The sequence below is a fragment of the Schistocerca cancellata genome, chromosome 11 (assembly GCF_023864275.1).
Source record: "Schistocerca cancellata isolate TAMUIC-IGC-003103 chromosome 11, iqSchCanc2.1, whole genome shotgun sequence".
Taxonomy (NCBI): domain Eukaryota; kingdom Metazoa; phylum Arthropoda; class Insecta; order Orthoptera; family Acrididae; genus Schistocerca; species Schistocerca cancellata.
The window spans coordinates 165,974,399-166,000,036 of NC_064636.1; the positions used below are offsets into that span (position 1 = coordinate 165,974,399).

The 25,638-nt window shown below is 39.4% G+C and overlaps 1 protein-coding gene across 3 annotated transcripts in view; it reads right to left on the bottom strand.

Annotated features, from left to right (window-relative positions):
* The window catches only part of LOC126108918 (cdc42 homolog), a 42,507-nt gene extending 22,979 nt beyond the window's left edge, over positions 1-19,528 (bottom strand). Inside the window, exons 1-3 of one of the 3 annotated variants that reach the window (XM_049914282.1) lie at positions 19,438-19,528; positions 12,663-12,799; positions 8,660-8,732 (exon numbers count right to left, since the gene is read on the bottom strand). In XM_049914282.1, coding sequence (XP_049770239.1) covers positions 8,660-8,732; positions 12,663-12,767 — 178 coding nt within the window. In that variant the 5' untranslated portion in view covers positions 12,768-12,799; positions 19,438-19,528. Of the gene's footprint in view, positions 1-8,659; positions 8,733-12,662; positions 12,800-18,917; positions 19,210-19,299; positions 19,410-19,437 lie in introns of those variants that run through there. The other 2 variants (XM_049914283.1, XM_049914281.1) reach the window with 2 other exon arrangements.
* Positions 19,529-25,638: the final 6,110 nt, after the last annotated feature.

Consider the following 25,638-nt stretch of genomic DNA (forward strand, 5'->3'; position numbering starts at 1 on the left):
ATTTTCTCTAAACTCTCGTTCAGAACATCATCTATTATGCGCAATCTATTATTTGGTTCTTGTCGATCATTATCAAAGAAAGGAGCAGTGTAAATAACAACAAATAGCTGTCTCTTGCCACTGTTTTGCTAATGAGACGATTCCTCTCTCTCTAATTTTAAGCGGCGGTAGCGTGCACAGAAGCTACCCGTGCCGCGAGCGGCGACAGTCCATAAACACTCATTATCAGAATGCGACAAACGACGCACGACACAGTACAGTAATGCATTTTCAGCTTAGAGTGACGTAAACACCTATAACAAAGAGAACGGCACTTATCAAATCAAAGAAAAATAAGCAATTAATTCAAACCAGAGTAAGCACGTGAAAAAGGAAGGGTACCCTAACAACTCAAACCAAACTACTGTAGCTGTATCGTCATTCATTCGACCTAAATTGTGTCTCATATTACAATGGACCAACTTTGTTTCGATTTGGAGGTGCGGCCTGAAACTTTTCTCTTTCTCTTTTCGAGTCTCAAATTTCAGGTGCGGCTTAGATTCGGGAAAGTTTTTTTCCCTCGATTTTGAGTCTCATTTTTCAGGTGCGGCTTAGATTTGAGTTTGTGTGACACACATCGGCAGCCCCCCTCCTCCGAGTGGCTCTGTCACTCTGGCCCCTCCAGCCACCAATTTCCCGTCACCCCCTCCATCACTAGCTACCTACTTCCTAACTATCTTTCTTTCTATAGTTATTCAATGTTTTTAAAGAAAGATAAGGCTTCAAATTTCCTGAAATTACATACACAACATATATAGTGACCGTAACGATACTCCAGGGGATAAGACAAATTCCAACGTCTTCTTACTAACGGAGGATACTAGCAACGACAGTAATTTACACACTGTGGAAAGAATAGCATAAAAAATATGTCTAATATAAATATTCACATATTGTATTTTCATTTTATTTTATTATACACGTAGAGAACTACACCGAGTGACGACGTGCGTCTTCGTCGAGAGACTGAAGGCTCGGCGACTTAGCGAGAGGAATTCTAGTCGGTAGGAGTTACCGATGTATTTAAATACATCTTAACAAAAATACTTGTGCGGCAACAGCAACAGAACTTCAGACAGTACGTTACACTACACTACACTTCAAAGTGACACAGTGTGACGGGTCCAAAAGTAACGTAAAAGTTTTAACTGTCGTTACAGATGTTACATCATCTTAATTTCTTGTACTAACAGCAGTGAGATAAAGTGGAGAATTGAAAAGTATGTTAGCATTAAGTTTTTCTTATGTGTTCATAAGAAAAGAAGAAGAAGAAGAAAAAGAAGAAGAAGAAAAAGAAGAAGAAGGTTATATCGGTGCTGTGGCACTAGCCGCCAGTATTAGTAGTGAGGGACCAAAGATGGCAAAGTTGCACTCTCCACCAGCAGTAGCAATCCATGGTGAAGAACATACATCCACTGGAGCTGGCCACGCAACCAGTACCAAAAACCTGCAGAATATAATGAATTAATAGTAAAAGTAATAACAGCAGTTGGTAGAGCACTAGCCCACGGAAGGCAAAGGTCCCAAGTTCGAGTCTCGGTCTGGCACACAGTTTTAATCTGCCAGGAAGTTTCGTATCAGTGCACACTTTGCTGCAGAGTGAAAATCTCATTCTAATAACAGCACTGTACGTTTGTTTCACGAATGGTTCCTAGGTGGTTTTTTACACGGGCAAACAGTCAGTGGTGTACCAGACCTCGAACATGCCAGATCTTTTACAGAGCAATGAAGTTACAGCAGATGAGAGTAACTAGTGAACTGTCGTGCCAATCGTCACTGTTATCTGTTCGGTTGGTGCTATTCAGAGTATTAGTTTCTGGGTAAGTATTTAAGGAGACAACGGTATGTCGAAGGTTAACACTGACTACCAGTGGTGGTTCCACGGTGCACCGAATTCTGATCGTTGTTATTAAGTTCCGATCAATGACGGAAAATCCCTGTAGGTGACTGTAGGTTTCACAGGCTTTAAGAACTGATTGGTAGTTTAGTATGATGTAGTAAGTGGTGTACCTAGACCAGACACTGATACCCTGGCACTTGGCTTACTCTACTATCAGTCATCATACTGACCAGTTCCATGCACATTAAGTAATATCCTGTTTGTGAGCCAAGAAATTTGGGCGTTTGCGATGTGTGTAATTAAACAATGGGAAATCAAGGATGGAATCATGACAATATTACAAAAAGGATAGGTTGTTGCTCACTGTACTGTGGACAGATGTTCAGTAGGACACAGGCATCTTTTGTTGTGCCTATGGTGAGTAGCAATCTATCTTTTTTATAGTACTGTTATACACGTTATTAGGCAGTCAGCACACTGCAGCATGAGTATTGCAATTTTGTTGGCCAATCTGGCACACATTGAAGTAACAGCTGTAATTGGGGATAGGTGGATTTAGAATTCTTGTCGAGCAGAGGACTCTGATTTAATTAATTTACAAACAAGCACTAGTATTTGTGATAGCGATATTCTGAAGTTGTGGCCGTACAGTGGAAGTTGCTCATTAATTGTTGAGTATTTCCCAATAACAGATAAACAGTACCCAACTGGAATCATTTGAGTAAACACAAGATGAAGCTACTACTACTTTCAGCTATAAGTGACGAATGGCTTTAACGAGCGGGGCACAATCGTGGGTTTGCGTAGAGCCAACACTGTAGAGGCTAAAATCTGTTTGCATTATTTTAGTTAAGGCCCAAAGAGTTACTGGTGTGTAGGCTTTTCATTTTATTTCTTTTTTTAATTAATTACCGTTATTTCTCACGGGTTTAACTTTTGATAGCGCCTGTTCACTCGTATCATCGTCATGCTGATGAAATAAATAAATTTTCTACTGAAATGAATTAAAGATCCCAACAGGAGAACAGAAATATATTTATTATTTGAAAGATAAATAAAAATAAAGAATAATAGAAACTGAAAAACAACAAATGCTAAAGAAACAATATTTTATTAAAGAAAGTATAGCAGTAGTTTTCAAATATTAGATTTTGGGAAAAGATTTCACAGATATCTTTGATTAAGAAGGATTAGGATGAGAACTTTATTAGAAGTTTTGCATCTGCAATTAATAACATGGAGTTGTTATACTGTCAGTATAGATATAATGACTAATAATAGTAGTCTCTGTAACAGTTTTATCTTATAAAAGAAAGAGAATAAGAATCTATGTAAGTTAACAAGAGACAAATATAATAGTCAAGTCAAAGCCTACAAATACATTGCTGGATTAGTCATAAACTATACCTATTGGCATTAAAATGATTAGTAATTGAGAAACTGGAGAGCTTTTGCAGTGCATGTTTCATGAATAAAAGTACATAAATAATTAGTAGGTTATTATTTCAAGCTTAGCAACTTGTGTATAATTAAGATACGATTATCAAAAATACACAAATACTTTGTTATTAATGGAATTTTTTCACCTAATCAGTGATGCGTGCATAGTCTCTCTTAACATCAAAACCCACTATCGAAATAAGCATAAGATTCAATTATCCAAGGATCTTGATCTAGTGGTCAATCCATTAAGATTTTGTACATATAACAATCTAGAATTAATTGACATTACTGGAAAGCTAGTAGTCTACAGTTTGCAGCAGGCTCATTACCGGACTACTTGTGCGAGCTCGCTCGTGCTCACACCTCAGCAATGAGCGACTGACCGGCACACAGAGAGTAAAGCTGGATGATGGGGAGGAGGAGGAGGAGGAGGAATCTGAACAAGACAGTTCGGCACGAGAAACTACTGTCAACAAATCTATTCTGCGACTGCTAACATTCGTTCTACGCAGATGTACCATTCTGCTGTTGTTAATTAATGCCATTCGTGGCACACTGATTTCCCAAGAATATTACATTGATGAGAAATGACACTGGAATGTAATTTACATTTTTTTTTTTTTAAACTGGTGATCTGAAGAATGTGGCACAGCTACGTTCACGTAGAGCGTCACTCCACGATGGCACGCACAGTGACAGCATGCTTAGATATACCGTGTCGTGTACAATTCTGTGTGTTGTGTTATTTTTTTATTTTCAACTCGGGATGTTATTCCACACTTCATATATTACAGAATCTGCAAACCTGGAAAGGTAGCTCATCCAGGTCTCCGAATCGAGAGCCACGATACGGTGGCCGATACGAACTTCTGAATGTCATTTCCTCTAACTGATTACGGCCGGAGGTACGTACCCGGAATCGAGAGATGACGGTGCCCAACCCAAAGCCGTATAGCTCGTCTCCCGACGTGACAACTCGTCTGAACCCGTAAACGTTATCTCGTGGAGCCCCGGCTCCGTGTCTGAGGTTACGTAACCTGCCCCTCGAGCCCATCACGTTCTGATGTGAAGCACCCGTTTTCCTGGAGTTACCTCAGGCTCCCTATGCAGTGCTCAGTCTGATACGACGTAAGCGGATTCTAACAACTGTGACTGTTCCGACACGCAGAATGCAAGTTTGCGAGGCAGTTACCTATTCGAAGCATCGGCCGGTTTAGCAGGCACCTAGTGCGTCCGTACTACTGCTTATCGTACAACAGTAGGCAGAACAGTAGAACATCCGCATCGCCAACTCGAGTCGGGCCTCTGGTGTTGTGCCACACAAATTTGGACGGAGACTTTATCCACTGTGCTCCTCGACCTCCGTACATCATTTAAGAACGACCTGAAGGCTACAGCAGCTGTATTAGTGTACAGACAAACACTGTGCCTACCAGGGGAGTTCGTACACACTGTGACAGATAACGCAGCAGATGCTCGAGAGTTATTCACCACACTGCAAATGCACATCTCCATCCACATCCGTACTCTGCAAACAACAGTGAGATGGATGGCAGAATGTACCACTTATTAGGGTTTCTTCCAGTTCCATTCACACATCGAGCGAGCGAAGAATGATTGACCGAATGCCTCTTTGCGTGCAGTTATTACCCTAACTTATCCTCACAATCCCTATGCGAGTGATATATAAGAAGTTTTAGTATATCCCCAGAGTAACCATTTAAAGCCTCTTCTTGAAGCTTTGTTAATAGACATTCTCGGGATAGTTTATGCCTGTCTTCGAGAATCTCCCATTTCAGTTCCTTCGGTATCTTTGGGACACTCTCCCGAGGATTAAACAAACCTGTGATCATTCGTGCTGCCGTTCTCTGTATACGTTTAATATCACTTGTTAGTCCTGTCTGGTACAGGTCTCCCGTACTTGAGCAATATTCTAGGATGTGTTGCACAAGTGATTTGTGAGCAATCTCTTTTGTAGACATTCGACAGCTGCAGCCAGTCACATCTACAGAGCAAAGTGGAAGATTCCCGTTCGTATTCGAAGACCTCTCCAGCTGCAACCGTGTATTCGTACGGAATGACACGACGTGGAAGCCACTGCAGCTGCCGTACGGCGGGCCGTGCAAAGTGCTCGGTAGATGCGACGACACTTTTAAGATAGACATCAGAGGTGTGCCTACCACCGTATCCGTCGGAAGACTCAAATCTGCCTTCTACGATATGCGAGATGCGACGAAGACGGCCGGGCCTGCATCTGCCAAAATAAAGATGCAGTACTGCAATTACACGTCCGACAGGATGCTGACGAGATACGACAACCGACAGGTGCGGTAACGGAGAATGTGACGCCCAGTATAGCTCCGCCATAAAAAACTGGTACCATCGAATTGGATAATAGAATACCTGGTTTCCAGAATACAATGACAAAGCATGCTGGACATTGTGTCCAATACAACCTCAGATACTGCTGACACTGGGAGAGGGATTCATGTAGAGCACCACACCACAGCACAGCAGTTGTGTGCATAAGTATTCTGTGACATGTAAAATTGTGTGTTTTGTGTTATTCTTTGATTTTCAACTTAATTTAGTATTCCATCCTTGATGTATTATGGAACCTGAAGCACATATACATGTGAGTATTAATGTAATGTGATTTAGTATGTGGAAATAAATCACTGACTCTCAGAAGTTAACCACATACAAAATATGATATGTCTTACAACTGTCTTTTTTTTTCAAATGATATTTAAATTTACATCAACTTTTATTTCTATTTTCGATACAGGCCTCCTTGGCTGTATATTGTTACATTCCATCCTGGATTTTACATTGTTTAATATGTTATTTAAATAGAAAAAAAGTGTACTGGGACAGCCTAATACTGTTTTATGTCCAGGGTAGTAAATACATATACAAGCTGTATAAGCAAGATAACTTTGTCAAAGGGGAGTGGCCTTACTGTCTCCGATCATAGGGTACAGTAGTATCAGAGCTGTCTATTACTCCGGCACTGTGCAGCAGATACAAGACGCCATATTTCCACATATTCAACAAGTCTTTGTAAACAAAAGCCTAAACATTCTACCAGTTATTCAATTCCTCAACAATAGAAATCTGCTCCTCGGCGATGGAGCAATTTGAGGACTACTACGTGAACATTGTCACCATTTGAAAATCTGTTCCCCACGATATATTCTTCAAGTCCCCAGATAGCTGGAAATCACACGGCACAAGATCAAGATTCCCTGACCACTGCCAACCGACATCTGTGCGGTCTCTGTCATACTGTCAGCGCCATTTTGCTAATGGCGAACACAATGTTGCATACGGTTCATGAGTAGCCAGAATTTCAAGGTGGATCTATATTGAATTTAGATGTTACGTCCCAAAGAATGGTAACATCCTGCACATTTCAACTTTTGGTGGACATTTCCAGTTGCCACACCATTTTACTCCCACACTGTGATGTGCCTGTTATCTGTACTGCAGCAGAACTTTCTACAGAACATATACTCTGTTCTGACAATGTGCCCCTCTTTTTGCGTAATGGTCTCAGCACGAGACAACGTGTGGAACCTATCTTCTGAAGTCTAAATGCACATGGACAGCTGTCTACTTTTGTCTTTGAATAAAAAATTTGCAATGATACATACAGAATATTGTTGCAGGATGTCAATGGAGGAAATAATTTATTTACTCTTTGATTATTTTTAATGTTTAAGTCAGTACTTAAACTGCCACACACAAAAATGGAACATCACAGTGTTCATAATAGCAACTGTTACTGTTAAAGGAAACTCCAGGTTGGAATATGAACAACATAGGAAAAGATAGGTTGCAGACACATTAAGTTGCAGACAGGCACAATTAACACACACTCACACATATGCTTTTGGCCACAGCCTTTGTCAGGAAAACAAAGAGAAACTTGTGTGAATGAATGGTCTGTTTCCCTTTCTTCTTCTGACAAAGGCTGTGGCAGAAAGCTTATGTGTAAGTGTCTCAATTGTGCCCGTCTGCAACATAATATGTCATCTTTAGAGTAATTAGCTACTTATCTGGTACTTCTTTTGTTATACGTAAATCCCTTTGCAAAAGCACAGACAGATGCCACAGCCCAGGAGATGCTTTGACAGAACAAACGCCAAAAGAAACTTTCACTAAAATTAATAATAGTGGCCCTAATTAGACATTAATGTTGGGTGTTTCCACCCTGCATCTTCACGAAAGATCAAACTCTGCCGGAAACACTTCCAATGTGGTGTCAATGTCTGAGGAGGGATGGCAGCCCGTTCTTCCTCGACGGCCAAAACCAGTGTGAGCAACAACATCAGATACTTGTCTCCAGAAAAAAGCTGACGCTCTAATATGTCTCGAAGGTGTTATATTGGATTTGGGCCAGGATAGTCCATCTCAGGAGTGTTGTTGTTGTTGTTGTTGTTGTTCACAAACTCCTGCTTCACAGACTGTGCTTTATGACAGGTTCAACTCCCATGTTGATACAGTTGTTTGCAAACTGCCTCCTCTACTTTACACAATACAAAATGCTGTGCAATGTGTTCACATCCTTCTGCATTTAGTGTAAGGAGACCATACCCTAAGCACAAAAAACACCTCCATACTACAAAACCACATCCTCTGTACTTCCACGGTGCCAGTACCCACACTGGCAGGTTAACATTTTCCACGTGTTTGCCAAACCCGCAACCTTCCATCCGTTTCCCACATAGTACAATGTAACTTGTCACTCCACTCATTTCCAGTCATCCACCTCTGGGGGCTTAACACCGAGTACAGAAATGTGTGGCTTACGAGGAGCTGCTAGACCACTGAACTTTTTTAACTCCCACCACACAATTACAGTGCTAGCTGGCCTGCCGGTAGAATGTCGGAACTCACGGATAACTCCTTCCGTCAATTTCAGGCAATTTTTTTTTACAATGCCTGACGGTCCCTGTTCGTTAGTACACGATGTCTACCCGGTCTCAGTTTAGCTCTAGCCACTCCTTCGATTTCCACTTTACAATCACACCACCGACAGCTGACTTTGACAACTTTCAAAGGGTCGAAATGTACCTTACGGATTTGGAACTCGGGTGACAACTGACGATTAGTCCACATTTAAAGCCTTAACTGACCCACTCTGCTGTTACCACTTCTCTACTGATAGCACAACACTCTCTGCCTCCTTTTGTACTGACGGGTCCACGTCTCTTAACATCTGACTTGTCAACTGCGCACCACACAGCGGTGTCTGGATACTTCCGATCAGGTAATTTATACGAAATAACACAGTTGAAACAATGACAATGCCTTCTGGAAGTTTCTACTCACCGGCAGTATCAAAGAGGCCGAGCGTGTAAGGCTCACCGCCAATCATCACCGTCACTGCGTAGTTGTCGAACACCTGGAAAAAGCACAAAAGTAATACCTAGCATTACTTTGTAGGAAATCCTGGCCAAAACAAGCATCAATGTTACAGCCATGAGACAACAAATCTCATTCTTATCTTTAATCTCTAGCAAGACTAGAACAAAATTATGGAAAGGACAAATCGCTACTCACCATACAGAGATGTAGAGTCACAGAGTGGCAAACCAAAAAGAAGGCTAAACACGTGAGCTTTTGGCCAACAGATGGCCTGTTTCTCAAGCAGACAAAACACACACACACACACACACACACACACACACACACACACACACACACACACAGTCTTTGGTCTTTGCCCACCAAGGCCACACCGAGTAGGAAGACACAGAGGTCACATGTGGGTGAGTTGTGCTCGTGTAGCTGGGACATCACCACATTAAATGAAACAGTAAAGCATGTAATTCAAGACATTAAAACTGTGTGCCGGACTGGGACTCTAAATTGGGATATTTGCCTTTTGTGTCCAGTGCTCTGCCAACTGAGCTGCCCAACCACAACTCGCGACCCATCCTCACTGTTTTATTCTGCTAGCACCTCACCTCCTACCTCCCAAACTTCGTCGTAATCCTTCTGTAAATACTTGCGGGACTTGCACTTCTGGGAGAAAGGATGTTGCAGAAACACGACTCAGACAGAGCCTGGGTTTGTTCCCAGAATGAAATTTTCACTCTGCAGTGGAGTGTGCAATGATATGAAGCTGCAAAGCCTGTCTATAATATTCACTAAAAGGTAATGCACACTGTACCTAACTACTTAGTACTTACTCTCCGCTTACAAGCCAGTTCCTTTCAAATGGGTAGTTATTTACGGCAACTCTCTAAAATAAAACAAGTAAATGTACCGGAATTACAGTACACCTACTTGCACAAAATTCACAAATAGGCACTGCTCATAGCTCTTACAAGAAAACCTGCCCTGAAATATATTTCTCACCAATACCTATTTCAACCAGAATACCAGCCAATGTGACACAGTTCGAAAAAAGCCTGTAAAGCGAAACAGCTAAAGTGCCGACAGATTTGCAATCACCACCTGTGAGGGGTCACTGACGTGACACATCCAAAACACCTTTCCATCTGTCCTCAAACGTGGAAATATGAAGTATTCCAGTTCATTTATTGTGCCATTACTGCAAGGGAGGAGAATATTATCAGAAATGAAATAGGATGAGCAGCATTTAATGTGATCGGGAGTTATCCACAAATGAGAACTGCCTCTGAATAGATTATTGCTCTACTGTCCTCATCACAACCATAAACTAGCAATATAGCTGGTATCTTGCACAAATCAAACTGCTACAGAGCTGTGCAGTACACTTGAATGTAATTAGTCAATACTACTAACCCTCCACCCCTGATTCTTTAAAGAATTTAACTCGCAGGTATAAAACATCATACTTCCTTAAGTATATTATTTGGCACGTAAATTCTGTGATATATGCAAACCCTCTGCAAATGTTTTGCAAATAGAATCATTAGGGAGGAAGCAATAAATTAAAACAACATACCTGCTGATGTTTTACTGCACAATAGCAAAAATGACATTCTCCCCTAATAGTAGATGAATGTAGTGTGTGTAGTATGCACAATATGAGTTATGAAGACTCAAGATATAAACTCCGTTTCTAACTTTAATATTTTGAATTACTGTGTTAAACCTTAAATATAAGATTACATCTCTTGATGAGTCTACGTCATTTTAAATTTTTTCATCCATAGTTACATGAAATTTTGAAAAGCAGATTTCAGTGGCTCCTGGAAGATGTCCGATACGCAACATGCAACTGGAAAATTCACCATGATGGGCCATTAAGTTATACTGGTATTTATTCTCAAATGTTAGCTAAAAATTTACATTCTTTGCCTAAGCTGTTAAAAGCTCGAGCAAAGAAGAAGAAGAAGGCAAAAGGAAATTTGGATACGACCTCAGATTGAGAGAGTATAATTTTATCAATAATTGTCTGATATGACTTCAAGATAAGCACCACTGCGGTAACAAACTTCAATGAAGGAAAGAATCCAGTCTATAAGAAAAGATCGTGTCACCTCATGCCTCAGTTAGATTTCCTGCCCCAACTGTGCCCTCTTGTGATGAAGCAAAAACAAATTTTTAAATAAATTTTACCAGTGTCACACTTTTGCTAGCTAACTGACAGTACAGTACCTTAGTGAGGTCATAGTATTCACTTTCAAATATCTCTGTCACACTTAAGCTGCCAACTTGACAAACGACCTTACAAACAGCAATGCTGTCTGTTTGAAGGTTTTGCAGAGTGGTGATTCTGCAGTGTACAGAATGGATGGGAAGTATCGAAGTGTGACACACACACACACACACACACACACACACACACACACACACACACACATAAAAAAATCGGTGGATACAGTGGAACATGTTCTAGCCACTTTTCACCATGTCGGCCCTTGCTAACATTTCATTCGATGGGCAAATCAACGCAGGTATTCATGAAAGCATTTTAGACAGTAGCAATCTCACCTTCTGGTGGCTGCAATGTGGAATTTTACCTTTTTCAAGTAATCAGAATAGCAGTGTCCACAGTGTGAGGATCGCAAACTGCAGCCAGGAAAAACACGGGCTCACCTGTCAGACCAGACCATTTCAGTCACACAAATAACGACACTACGAACTAGTGTCCGGACCATACTCAATTATGCCAAGTAGAAGTAAATGTTCAACGCTCTCAAGAAAGCTGGAACAAATTCCATCTTTGACGCATTTGAGCTTAAAGGTAAGCCTCGATAGAAGATTAAATGCTGTACTTGCAGCAAAAGGAAGTTCTCGCTGCTACCACTTACACAGTGGCCTCGAAATCAAGTGTGTGCCAAGCGTCGGCTAACCAATTCATTAGCTTAACTCACTGCTGCAGAAGTACGTACAACTTGTGGTAAGCCCCAAAGCCTACTCAGATAAACAGACCCGAGAACTACACTTCTCATAATGAGTAATTCCTAGTGTGTGCGAGGCTTGTGGTCTACCACCTGGCGTTGCTGCCTCTAGGTCACAGGACACCGAGTTCGATTCGCAGCCGCCAGGTCTGAGAATTTTTTCACTCGAGGCAGTGCACCAGACGGCCAAACTAGCCCAGATGGCATCTCCTAGCCAATAATGCCATAAGATAATTTCATTTATAGGACGGGTACCTAACGTTTTGTCTCAATGAACAATATTTGGTGGTTGTTTTGTAATGTATAAAGAAAATTAATACATAATATACTTCAAATTGTTAAGGGGGGTAGGACGTGAAACGGGCCGACTTGGATCACGAGAGGCACCACAGGACATTTTAATTTCCACTGTCTATACTTTTACAAGTAAATTCATAAAACTTTGTCAGCATGACCAGGAAGGATTCAGGATTCACATTCGTAGCAGCAGAAGTTCAAAAACATAACAAAATAATTTTTTTTACACGTGAAATTTCATCATTTTTTTCACTTACTATCGGCTGCTCCAAGTCGGCCTGTTTGATGTCATACCCCCCGTAAGTTATTTGAAGGAACTTAATATTAAATAAATGAGGATTATAAAAATGGCCTCATTTGTGTTTTTATTATAAATGAGTATGGCAGGAATTCTGAATCTGCAGAAACTAAATAACTGTGATCATATTTAGAAAGAGTGCCACAGTTCTATTTCACAAAATTTTCCCTGGAAAGTACAGTCATATCTACCTCAATATCATTTTACTTGTGAGAATGTTCCACTACACAGAATATGCCACTGCAGCACCTACACAACTTCCGACGACACCAGTTTCACAGTTCCGACACGGTGGCGAAGGAAGGAGCCGGCTCGGGCCCGTTTACACTTACACAAGCTCTGCAATGTACTGGAATAGATTTCAGGGTCTGAAAATAACTTTCAACGGAACAGCACTTACCGTTGGCACGTACTCCGACGGAAACTTGTTTGTCGTGTAGGAGATGAGGAGGCACGTCTTACCGACGGCCCCGTCGCCCACCACGACGCACTTTATTGTCTGCATCGTGATCCACGTGTGCTGCAGCCTACGGCCGTCTGCAACAGCACAATCGGCCATTAATGTTTGCGAGGTCAAACCTAGAGCACACCTACCGATGTGAATAACAGAGCAGAGAGAGGTAAATAATCGACTAAGTGGCGCATTAGAGAACTAGAGCAGTAGTAATGATTATTACTTTACAGTCTGGACCATTCTCGAAATAAGCAAATGACGATCTGTCGGATACGGCCCCAGACATCTTACAGAGGGAAAAAATTTGCTCTCTGCGCCAATGCCGTCACATATACTGACTTTGTTCATAGCAAAAATGAGAACGGTATTTAGTGTCTCGTACTACTCGAATGAACTGTGATGCGAAGTACATAAATATTCTGTGTTCTACTTTACTGTTACATATTCTTTGACGTTACTTTTTGTTTGATTACTTCTTACTGGCTAGTGTAACTAGCGCTACAAACAGTACGGACCTGGTAATTAATATTTATGTGGAATAAATTTATATTTGAGCAGATTACCACATTTTTGGTGACTCTGCACGACACGAATATGTTAGTACTGCTGCAACAGCTTTGACATTCCGGGTTGCGCCGGAACACTCGTGCACGTTACTTCTGCGTCAGGTTTATTTTCGTACACAAATGAATACTTCGACAGCTGTTACTGGGCCAGCCTGAGTAGTGGTACTGAAGGTATTGAAGGTACCCTCCGCCACACACCGTCAGGAGGCTTGCGGAGTATGGATGTAGATGTAGATGTGGGAAGATTGGAAAAGTCGCGATAAGACTACAGTCCTTCTGACAGCACAGGTCAAAACTATGATTTGCACAACTGGAGAGCCAGTTTATTAAAGCACAAATTTTGTCAGATAAAATGAAATATAGTTACGTGGTTACAGTACTAACAGAAAAGTAGGTACACACAATATTTACATATTTCGCATCACTGCACTCACATGTTCACACAAGTAGCATGAGTCACCATAAGTAATATGTTCAATTATGAAATGCTAAAATGAATGTGAAAACAAAATGAGAACAGTAACATACAAAATAACTGATGCTGCAATTGTTTGATTCCTACACTAGTTGATTCTAGAGAAACGGTGATTCTTGGACTTGGGGAATCTGAATTGACACAAGGCTCATCCCTAACTAAAATAATTATGGATAAACTATTTTTTTACTCTATGTTTTCAATAGTATAGTATAAATAAAAAAACTACCTACAGGCTACTTACTCAACATAAACTACACTTTGGAAGGGGGGAGGGCAGCTGTGTGAACCGTGGCAAGACGCCTCAGACTGGTACAGCTAAATTACACTTTATTTCAAAACTTACTTTTAAACTTTAGCTGTGTTTTCTTTTTGTAGTATATACTATCTCAAGAATTGAAACTCATTACAAATGTATAGCCCACACATTTATCCGGCACATTTGGCCCAGTTTCCAAATGCCCAATGATTTCACATCACTAGCTAGAGCCAACAGATGTCATTGCCAGGTACAGTGGTTATGTCAAAAAAATCTTTCAACAATACATTTACTTCATTCACGGCTTCTGTTACAGTTACATGATCTTTTTCAATAAAGACAATACTTGTGGATAAGAAGAAACCTAACTGGTGAGTAAGCGTCTGGAGAATGATGAATAAGAGTGAGGGACTTTCAAATACATTCTTCAGCATGAGAGAACAGTTTTCAAAGGGAGGTAGGAATAAGACTTTAAAGTTTGAAAAATTTTAATGATTCTCAAGAGCAGATAAGAGAGCCGTATAGTTTTATTATGACTTTGAAAAAGTGTCTTGTATTTGTTTCATTGAATACACAGAATGTGCAGTATAAATATGGAAATACTAACAGTTATCCCCAATTATCAGCTGTATATGGATAAGCAGTATATCTGGACAGCTTAGTGCACAGTATGAGTTCTACTTCCGTAATTGATATTTGTGTTGTCAGCTGAAACTGTCACATCCTTTTTCTCAACACTAATTGCTCACGAAAAATCTAATATAAGGGCATGAACATATTCTGCACTTTCTGCTTCAAAAGCAAACTTTTAAGACACAAACAATGATATCTTTAACTAGATTGTAAAAAAATGCAAATAAAGGAACCAATTTGGAAACAAATAACCAGTCTTTAATACAATGAAATGAATCTGTAAGTGTGTTGGGGTCGACAGAAGCGCCCGATCCCACCCTTCGGCTTTGACCCGTGACTTAAGGGTGTTGTGGTGTGTGACGTCATGACGGCGCGGAGTTTAGTTTGTGAGTGTGGCGTATTTGTAGATGTTGTCGTGTTGTGGTTTGTTGTGCCCTCTGGTGGTATGTTCAGGGCTTTCGTTTATGTGGTGTAATGGGCTCAGTTTGGTCTTGCTCATTATACAGAATTGTTCGAGTGTTGGCTGTGTTTGTAGTGGAATTCGTTTCAGTGAGTTAACGATTTAGTGGTTTTGTGTGGAGGTTAATTTAGTGTTGTTTGCTGTAGGTCGTGTAGTAATTTGAGTAAATTAATCGGTTGTTGTTTTTGTTCAGGAATGAATATGAAGGATAAAATCAATAGCACACGTCTGCGAGAAATGATGAGAAATACTGCGTTGAAGCTGATAAAGTTTTACAGCTGTTCGGGAAGTGTTTGATCCCAATTTATGGGATCGGGAGCTGCTGTTGAGCTATATAGGTCAAGGGAAGTGTTCGATCCCAATTTATGGGATTGGGAGCGCCTGTTGAGCTATAATATAGGTCAGGGGAAGTTTTCAATCCTAATTTATGGGATCAGGAGCTGCTGTTGAGCTATCTAGGTCACGGGAAGTGTCCGATTCCAGATATTGTGTTTAGTGGAATTTGGAGAGTTTTGTGTTCTCGGCTTTTTTCATCATTTTGCGTGGTTTTGTACGGGGATGGGGGTCTAAATTTGTTTATATTTAGTTTGTCCCCACCCATAAACCCCCAATTTCCCGTGCTTGTCCTGTTAGTGTCATTAGGCTTTTTGTGGAACATGTGTGTGTTTGTTTTTCGATGCGTTTTTGTGTTTATAATGTGTATGTAACGACTTTATATGCGCCATATTGGAATTGTGGTTTATGGTTGTCTCCGCCATATTTGTGATGTCATGGGTCAAAGCAGACGGATGGGATCGGACGCTTTCGTATTTCCGTATGTTGAGACACGATTGACTAATTTAATTTTAATTGAAGAGTATGAAAAGTTCTGGTACTTTAAATATATCACTGTTATAATCCATCAACTTTGAACTCTTATTGTGGATAACAGAGTGATAAGTAAATATAGTTTTTCACATTACAAATAGTCTTTCTGGTCTGTAATTAATTTTTTTTAGCAACTTTCTTTTTCTTTCTTTGACTTCAAATGCGATGTCCCCACTCAGTGTCCAATGCTAAATTTTACATCACAATCTATAAAGTCAACGGTCCCGCCAAGTCTTTTAATGAAGAGATATTCTGGTAACAACTCAATGTCCGATTCACACTTCCTTTTCCAATGACTGAACAGAAAATATATCGTTAATTAAAATTACAGCTTTCATTGTTGGAATAAATTATTAAAATTCAACACAAAAAAACCCACAAGAAAACAATAGTGTTATGACAACTAAAACCGAACTTATCACACTGCCATCAGGATGTGTCATGAGCTATTGAGAGAATCAATAGGGCCTATCTTATTTGATGACTGTAATTTTCTGGGAGGCTTAAACATAAAGGCAACAATGCTACATCAAACACAATTCCTGGAGTAACACATAAGATAGGATGATTAGTTTAAAAATAAATAAAAAAGACACACAGCATGCTACACAAGGAATAAACTTGAGACAAACTACTGGCTCCAAAGGAAGCAGTGACGGTCCCAGAAAAATTGGGATGGATGGGAACCCTAATACAATACACTTAAAGAACCAAAGTAGTCTGTAACTGAAGTTGTAGGTTGTTGAGCATTTCCATGTGTAAGAATTGTCAATGAAGACAGAGGATTCAAGTTCAAGTCATGGACTACCATCCAAATTTAACAGCATAAAAACTGACAAACAACATGACATAAGCTCTGTTTTCCCATGCACAATTACATCTCTAATGAATGATGTACACATTACCTATCTGCACAAGTACAAAATATGATAGCTTAAAACTAACAAAATACTGATGAATTTAATTAGAATTAATTTGTGACATCTGCAAAATAATCAACACATTAGGGAATATATGTCATAAATAAACTCTCATTTGAAGTTCTAAAAGGTTTTCTAGCCAAGGCATTACCTATCACTAAAATACAAACAAGATGCTGCAGAACAGCCATGCCACTAAAGCAAATTTGAAAAAATGTGCTTGGGTTGGGAAAGGTTCTGTAATTTTTGGTAATTTCAAACAAGCCTTACTCTATAAATAGACGCCATGGTATCTCGAGAAAAACTGCTTGTTTCTGTAAATATTTTACACAATACAGACTGTAAGACAAAAACATATCCTTCACCAGCTACATTGAAAACAAAAAGACAAAGAAGAAATCACACTTATCTTCAGTTCATTGGTATTCAATACAAACACCTTATGCCATGTCCACACACAAACAACTTCCTTCAAAGAATGTCCTAGCTATACAGCAACTAGAACTGCTAGACTCAGTACCTAACAACAGTACCCGCATCCAAAAGGCCATAAAAATGGATGTATTTCAATTCTATTCAAACCATGGAGATCACACAAGTTGTTTAATGATGAGGCGTGTTTGCCACAACACATCAAGTTTGTCAGCCTTCTCAAGTATGGTAAGGTATATGAATTTTGTTGCACATCTTAATATTGTGACTTAGATAAATTTTTGTTACTTTCTGCATCAGCTATTGATTAAAAAATAAATTGAACTAAACAAAAGCAAAAGAGATGTGCCCACAAAAAATAAAATTTAATCAATGAATAAATGTTCATGAAAAATAAATGCAAAGGGATAATGTGGATAAAAATCCTACACCAAAATTGCAAATTTTCTTTCCCGATTACCAATTTCGGCTCACTGACAAGCAATCTTCAATCTAAAATGTTGTTCAGTGTGTGACAATCACTACACAACAGTGTATTCGAACTAAAAAAACCTGCCATATTGCCACCCATGTGCACAAACAATTGACAACAATGATAGTTGCTTAGCCCATGAATGGATATAAATAATGTATCGCTTCTAATATTCATAACGCCAACAAGGAAATGTATGAGACAACTGTCAGCCAACACTGTGGCTATATGGCCACTGTAACAATATTTGATTGATTAATGTTGTCAATTTACACGACCAACTACGATTTCTCATTTTCGGGCGACTAGATAACGACGATGTGTAATGACTGACACACTGAACAATATTTCAGAATGATCTGAAAATGGCTCGTGAGTGAACTGAAACCAGAAATCAATAATGAAATTTACGATACTGAAGTATGATTTTTATCCACACGTTTTAAAACAACAGTTCGTGCATCTTCCAATTGACAATGTCATAGAATAAAATGTACAAGAAAAACTGCTGAATTTAGGTGAAGTCAGTGGTAGGGGAAAGCACAGTATCGAAGCTGTTCCTGAAGCTGTGTGTGGGTGTCTAATTTTCTGTTGTGCTTCGACGGTGGCAAATATCGATATGTTCTTCAGCTCTGCTATGTAGCATTCTACGCATTCATTGTGTCAACCAACAGCTACTGCGTTTCATTTTACTTCTAATACAATTACGAATAAATTTGTTAGATAACTAAATTCAGGTGCGTTTCCTGATATCACATGCGATTAAACGAACTTTTGCCATTTGAGAGGATGTAGGCGTGGGGAGTCAATTCAGTAATACAATCACATCAAACGAATATGAAGTCAATCCTTAAATAAACACACGCTAAAGCCATACGCTTCCGCACGGATAATTACTTATTTCAGTAACAGGTACAATTACGTTTCAGGCACTTTCTGAGTCACTATGCCCACAAACTCGGATGAAATTTTCTTTTGAATTATAATTTTTAAAGCAGGGAGATACAGGTCGAACAACATACTACAGAATACTTATATCCAATGTTTAACAAACAAATACGATAAAAACTAAGCAGGATTTTGAAACTGGGTAACAAAAGTAGTAACCAAATATTACCAATGGTTCCCACGTCGCTTAAACAAGAGTTAATACCATATAATACTCTCCACGTCAATCCTACATCGAGAAACTGCTTGTAAAAGTTGAGATTAAACCATCCACCTTAACTGTGGGCTATGACTTCATCCCTAAACGTAGGAGTAGCTATCTGTCGAAGGTGGGTCGCTACATATTTCATTCTACTTCCGGTTGGGACACACATTCCTCTGTGTTGTGAGTTGCTATTTTGCATTAGCAGAAAAACAGATGCTTCGGAAATTGTCTTCTGCAAACGGCAGCAAGCAAAATCTTACAACCAATCGCTCAAAAATGTTATCCGAGAAAAGAAAATGGCTACACACTTGTCCACACGACACTACTGACAAAAACATTAACATGCCTAGTTACAACAAAACACCACTTGGTAATCACACGGTCACCAGACAGATCTTGAATCACGTCGCCGGTCTTCGCTTTCCTGCAATGTATACGTTTTCCTGCACAAAAAAAGTCGCCAACAAGTATACCAAATACTTACTAATTCAACACACTTGGGCGTCGACACAGTTGTTCACTATCTTACAAGCAGCAGATACTCCTCGGCAAAGAGGTTAGTAGACATTAACAAGACTGCCGATCACTGGCAAAGATACGTTTACAAAATACAAATGGTGTAACGAGGAATTGGATTGCAAGGTGGTAAGAAAGTGGAAGCATCGCAAATAAATTAACCTGTAATTGAGGAAAAGCCCAGTATACTTTATTATTTGTAGGAAAACTCGATCTTTGTGTGGTCGCCGATAGAGATAATGAGATCTGGCGTGCAAATTTGTGTGTGTGCGGCAAGAAGTCTGTACGGTAATACTGAATGAGAAAATACATCAACCACTGGTGACAGCTATGTTAACTATTCTAACTGTAATGTCTTAGCTTCGTGTTTGGGCTGGAACATTATTTTGTATGTAGAAATGTGAAGGAAGAATGAATTTCGCATGATGAAAATTCCTTTATCGGCACATTTGACAGCTGTCTTGTACCGAGTCATCCACTGAGAAGCTTCAGTGTCCAGAGAGTTCTTTAAGAAAATAGGACGTAATCAATAGCGACAGTACGTATTTTCCTTCCGTGAACCTTTTGTAGATGACTAGATGTTATTGCTGGGTCTTTTACAATAAACTAAATGAAATGCTTTAGTGTCTGTCAAATTATTATCTCCCATACTCGTCAGTAGCGATTGGTTAAGTGCTAAAAAGATGAGACTTTTTATCACGTTTCTGTGTAAAGTGGCACACACCATTAATATAAAATAAAAATGATGTGAAAGTACAATATTTTAGTAATGTGTGTGTTATGGATAGGCTAGTAAATTTGTTAGTATTGATCATAATTTTCCCATAAACAACTCAGCTGTAGAACAGTTATGCATTCTTCTACAAGTAGACTGTACACTCGTACCTTGTCTTTGTAGTGGCGCCAGCAACACTGTGGAGTAATACAAATAATGAGCAAATAAAAATGATTTCTCAACTCTAGGACCCCCCTCTCTTCTTTTTTAATGAGAAGGTGGCCTTTATAAGAGCAATCAAACTGTCACGTTTCTTATTCAATAAATTAGAAGATTAGTTGGTAATCCTAATCTGATTCAAAGCTCTGTAGATAAAACTAAATATTCCATCATTTAATCTTTTCCTCTGTGGTAGGATATACAGAACATTGTGGATGATAATATGTACTCTCTACAGGGCTATTTTCTGTCCATGCAATATTTCATACGAACTTATAACCAATTTAAAGATCTAAATATTCAGGAGTCTTGCATAGAGTAACTTTCCATGATGTGTACAATGTTGCTAGTATGAAAGGCAATTGTATTTGCTTCTCGATTATTGCCATTTATAGATCAAGATAATTTGTTTATTTTTTGTCACATCCGACCACAGTGAGTGCATCTATGAACGTGTAACATGTTCCAACATGTAGTGGGTAATAAAGTAGTCCCAATCTCTGAGTGCACACTACTCTTGAGGATGTTGTCATCAGGAAAAATAAAACTACCCTTTTATGCTTAGTGTGTGGAATGTTACCTCTCTTAATCAGGCAGGTAAGTTAAATTTTGTAAAGGGGACGAATAGGTTGAAGTGTGATACAGTGGTAATTTGGTGAAGTTTGGTGGCAGGAAGAACAGGACATTTGGTCAGGTGAGTACTGGGTTACAAATACAAAATTAAATAGTCATACTGAAGCTGTATGTCTAATAATGAACAAGAAAATAGGAAAGCAGGTAAGCCACTGTGAATAGCATGTTGTCATAGCCATTGTAGACGGAAAGCCAACCTCCGCCACAGTAATAAAAGTTTGTATGCCCTCTAGCTCTGTATATGGTGACTGAAAGCAAATACAATGAGACAAAAGAAATTATTCATATAGTTATGGGAGATGAAAATTTAATTATGACGGGTAATTGGAATTTGGTAGTAAGCAAAGGAAGAGAGGAAAAAACAGTAGAACAACCTAAATTGGGAGGAAAGCATTGAAGAGCAAATCCAACCCATCTAGTAGACTTTTGCACAGAGTGTAATGTAATCATTGCTCACACTTAGTTTAAGAATCATAAAAGAAGGTTGTTTATGTGGAAGAGACTTTGATACACTATAAGTATTCAGGTTTATTACATAATGATAAGACAGATTTCAGAACCAGATTTTTAACTGTAAGGCATTTCCAGGGGCAGACATGGACTGTTGACTATAATTTACTGTCATGAAACTGTAAATTAAAACTGAAGTAATCGCAAAAAAGACACTGAATTAGAGAGATGGGACCAGGATAATTTGGAAAAAGAAGGGGGGGTGAAATTTCAAAGGGAGTGTTAAGTAAAGTTGAACTGAACAGGGGAAAGAAATACAGTAGAAGACGAGTAGATGGCTGTCAGAGTTGAAATAGTGGAGGCGGCAGAAGATCAAATTGACAAAAAAGCAAGGCCCGGTGGAAATCATTAGATAACACAGGAAAGATTGAATTTATTTGGTGAAACTATAAAATATAAAAATGCACAAGTGAAAGGGAATACAGATCTTTTGAAATGAGATCAACAGGAAAAGCTAAATGTCTAAGCAAGAATGGGTAGAGGACAAATGCTAGGCTGTAGTAGCATGCATGACTAGGGAAGAGAGAGAGGCTTCATGTAGGAAAATAAAGAGACGTTTGGAGAAAAGAGAAGCAGCTGTACACTTGAGAGCTCAGATGACAAGTCAGCTCGAAGCAAAGAAGGGAAAGCTGAGAGGAGGAAAGAATATATGAAGCCTTTGCAAGTAAAATGAGAGTGAGGCAATATTGCAGAGTGTGAAAAGGAAGTAAATGAAGGTGAGGCATGTGATACTGTGAGAAGAAGTTGACAAAGCACCTAAGTCAAAACAAGACTCCTAGAGAAATTGACGGTCCCTCAGAATTACAGGTATTTTTGGAATAGCCAGCCATGATGAAACTATTCCACCTGTTGTGCAAGATGTATGAGACAGGTGAAATACCCTCAGATTTGAAGAAGATGTAATAATCCCAGTTCCGAAGAAGGTATATGCTGACAGGTATGAATACTACCAAACCATACATTTAAAAAATCATAGTTGCAAAATACTGATGAATTATTCACAAGGATCATTCCATGTCAGTTCAACCAGGGGCTCCAGCTCATAGTCTCAGATTTGACTGAAATTCAGTACACTAATTCTACCGTGTGTGGAACACTCGAGTACAAAGTATTAGTTTCCCCTGCCAATTAGTTCCAGAATTATGACTTGTGAAAGAAGGTGGCGTGACCCGGAAATTGCAACCCGCATCTGGCAATCTATCTTCAGACCCAACTTCAGGTCTTAATAACTTTGGAACTATTCCACACAATCCAGTGAAATTTTTACAATCCAGTAACATCAATTTAGAGAACACACTCCATGAATCAAAACACCAACAACATATTTCTGAGGGAAAATAAAAAATTCCAAAATGTGATTAAAAATGTAATATGTTACAAGGTACATATTGTAGGTGCCCTTTACGCCAATATAATTCACTTAAAAAGGATATAAATTTTTTTGTTGTAATCTTAATGTGGGCTAAACACACACAGAACTCATCATGCCCACATCAGTCACAAAAACTGAGTTACATGCACACAAAAATACAAAAATTTGAAAAATTACCTAAGAAACATGGATTTTTGAAGTGTGGTAGCAGTGGTATCCAAGCCAAATTTCACACACTCCATAAGTAGAACATAATGATATATATCTCAAAATTTCAGCATGTTATTGCAAGACATTTGTGTACAATGGAAGTTGACAGATGTATTTGGTGATGTGGCCATTGTTCCACAACACAATTTTGTAAAAACATATCGTAAACTGTTCTGCCTCTTCTTATCCTCTCTCACAACTGTTTAATCACTAAGAAACAACATATAGACAGATTAACACAACCTACCATTAATGTTTACTGCACCTTAACTGCTAAAAACCAGTCAATTGTGCTTCGAACAGAAGTTCTCCCACACTTTAGCCACTGTACTCTGCACACTGAGTGACAAATTGTACTGTCTTCCTGACACTGTGGTAGGAACTGTCATAAGAATACGTTCAAAAGGAATCCGACACCTGTCTGCCAAATGTGGCCAATGAAATGATCTTGCTGTTGCCATGAAGTTCACAAATACATCACCTTCTGCTTCACAGCTCTCTGCGACTCACCAAAAGTACCATTTGTCATCGTAAACAGCAATAACATAGCAACCTGGTTGTATGTTGCTGCTTTTGCTTCTGAATCCTGAGTCGGACACACTGTGAAGACACATGTTGTGCACGAACCTATAGTTATAACCGGACAGTCTGCTCATCTGCACATTGTCAGAGTCCGCTGGAGAGAAGTGATGATGGCTCCTTGTGTCTGCAACAGTTTTAACATGTTCTCCGCCACACACCGTCAGGTGGCTTGCGGAGTATGGATGTAGATGTAGATGTAGTCTGCTTTTTAGCAACTCTTTGACTGCTTTCACCTCATCTTTCGAAACACAGAATGATTGTATGCCAGAGATATTTTTCTGTACCCAGGTAAATAATTGAAGAGGTGTTAGAATGTGACCTTCTGTAGGGTGCTGCAGACTAGCTCGTGATGCCATGTGCTTAATGGTAGCACCAGTACCATCACATACATTTTTACCATGACTTGTTGTGAAAAAATTCCATTCTGCGTGAATCTGAATATCATTGTACGGCATGCATAAATTTGAGATTTTTACAGTTTTTGTACTGACTAGCTGCCTCATCACTGAAATTTTTCGGAAAATGTATGTGAGGCAGATTGTTTTTCACTTATGCCATGACAGTGTGAATGTGGGCATGAACTGCAATGGCATCATGAATTAAACAATCACTAAAACCGCACAGGTTCATGGCACACACACCACCTGATTCACCTCTATAGAAAATCGCAAATGGCTGGAGAGTTGCTTGACTGTTGTCCCAATGATATCCTTGGATGGCATCTTGAACTATAAATGCATAATTTTCAGAAAAGTCTAGTATTACTATAATTTCATCTTGTTTCAAATTATCCTTACAAAACTGGAGATAAGCCGATTGTGCTGTTGCTGTGAAGCTGTGTGTGGTCAGTTTGTCTGTTTCTTTGACAACACATTTCAGCAAAATCTTCCACTGTACTTTGCTTTGTTTCAAGACTTGTGCAATCCATGTGTGTCCATTGTTTATAAGAAACAAGTTCGTCGTCATCCGTAAGGAGTTCACCATACAGTTTGTTATTCATGTGTTCTGCAAGATTTGCCCTAGCAGGACCCTTTTCATACCTGTGTGTTATGCACTGGTAGGAACTGATGTCACACACTAACAGCTTCATTGCACCTTTGTAATCCAGACCAGAATCGTTTACAGCAGCAAACATCAGCTTAGCATTTTGATGGGTCTCACATACACAAACATTGTGTGCACCCCTTGCACTTACATGCACAACCCATTTTGGCCAAAGATTGAAAAAAGATGATAAACCTGCTTTGGTATTGGGATACTTTTCCTTGAATTCTACATATAGTTCTGATATGTTGCATGGCAACAGTCTTTTTTGCATCTGTACACGTACATTTCCCATTTTCACCGTTACATAGTCTTTTCTTCCCAGGCATTATTCAGCTGTAGTCATTATTTTCATGAAACTCCGACACTAGCCCCTTTATTTCTGAACTCAATTGCTTACCATGAGCCTGCTGAAGTTGTGGAAGCGCACCTTGGGTTGCTTTTATTTTCCTAGCTTGCTTTACCGTATGTGTAGAAACACTGAATTCCTTTGCAGTGTAGTCAATAGACCAGCTGGAAGGTGAAAGGGTAAGAATAGCTACTTTTTTCTGGGGTGTGGATATGGCACATTTTTCTTTCAAATCATATACAATTTTGTCCAAATCAGAGCATTTCTGGCATGGTTTCTGTTCCTTTGGAGCAGATAGTTCTTCCTCTTCCACCATTAATGTGTCAGCTATTTGTGTTTTAATTCCATTTGAGCTGCTTGTAGTTTTCTTCTACCATAGCTGGGCCTGTCTCTTTTCCCAACTTTGTGTGCCTTGAAACTTCCTGGCAGATTAAAACTGTGTGCCCAACCGAGACTCGAACTCGGGACCTTTGCCTTTCGCGGGCAAGTGCTCTACCATCTGAGGTACCGAAGCACGACTGACGCCCGGTCTCAC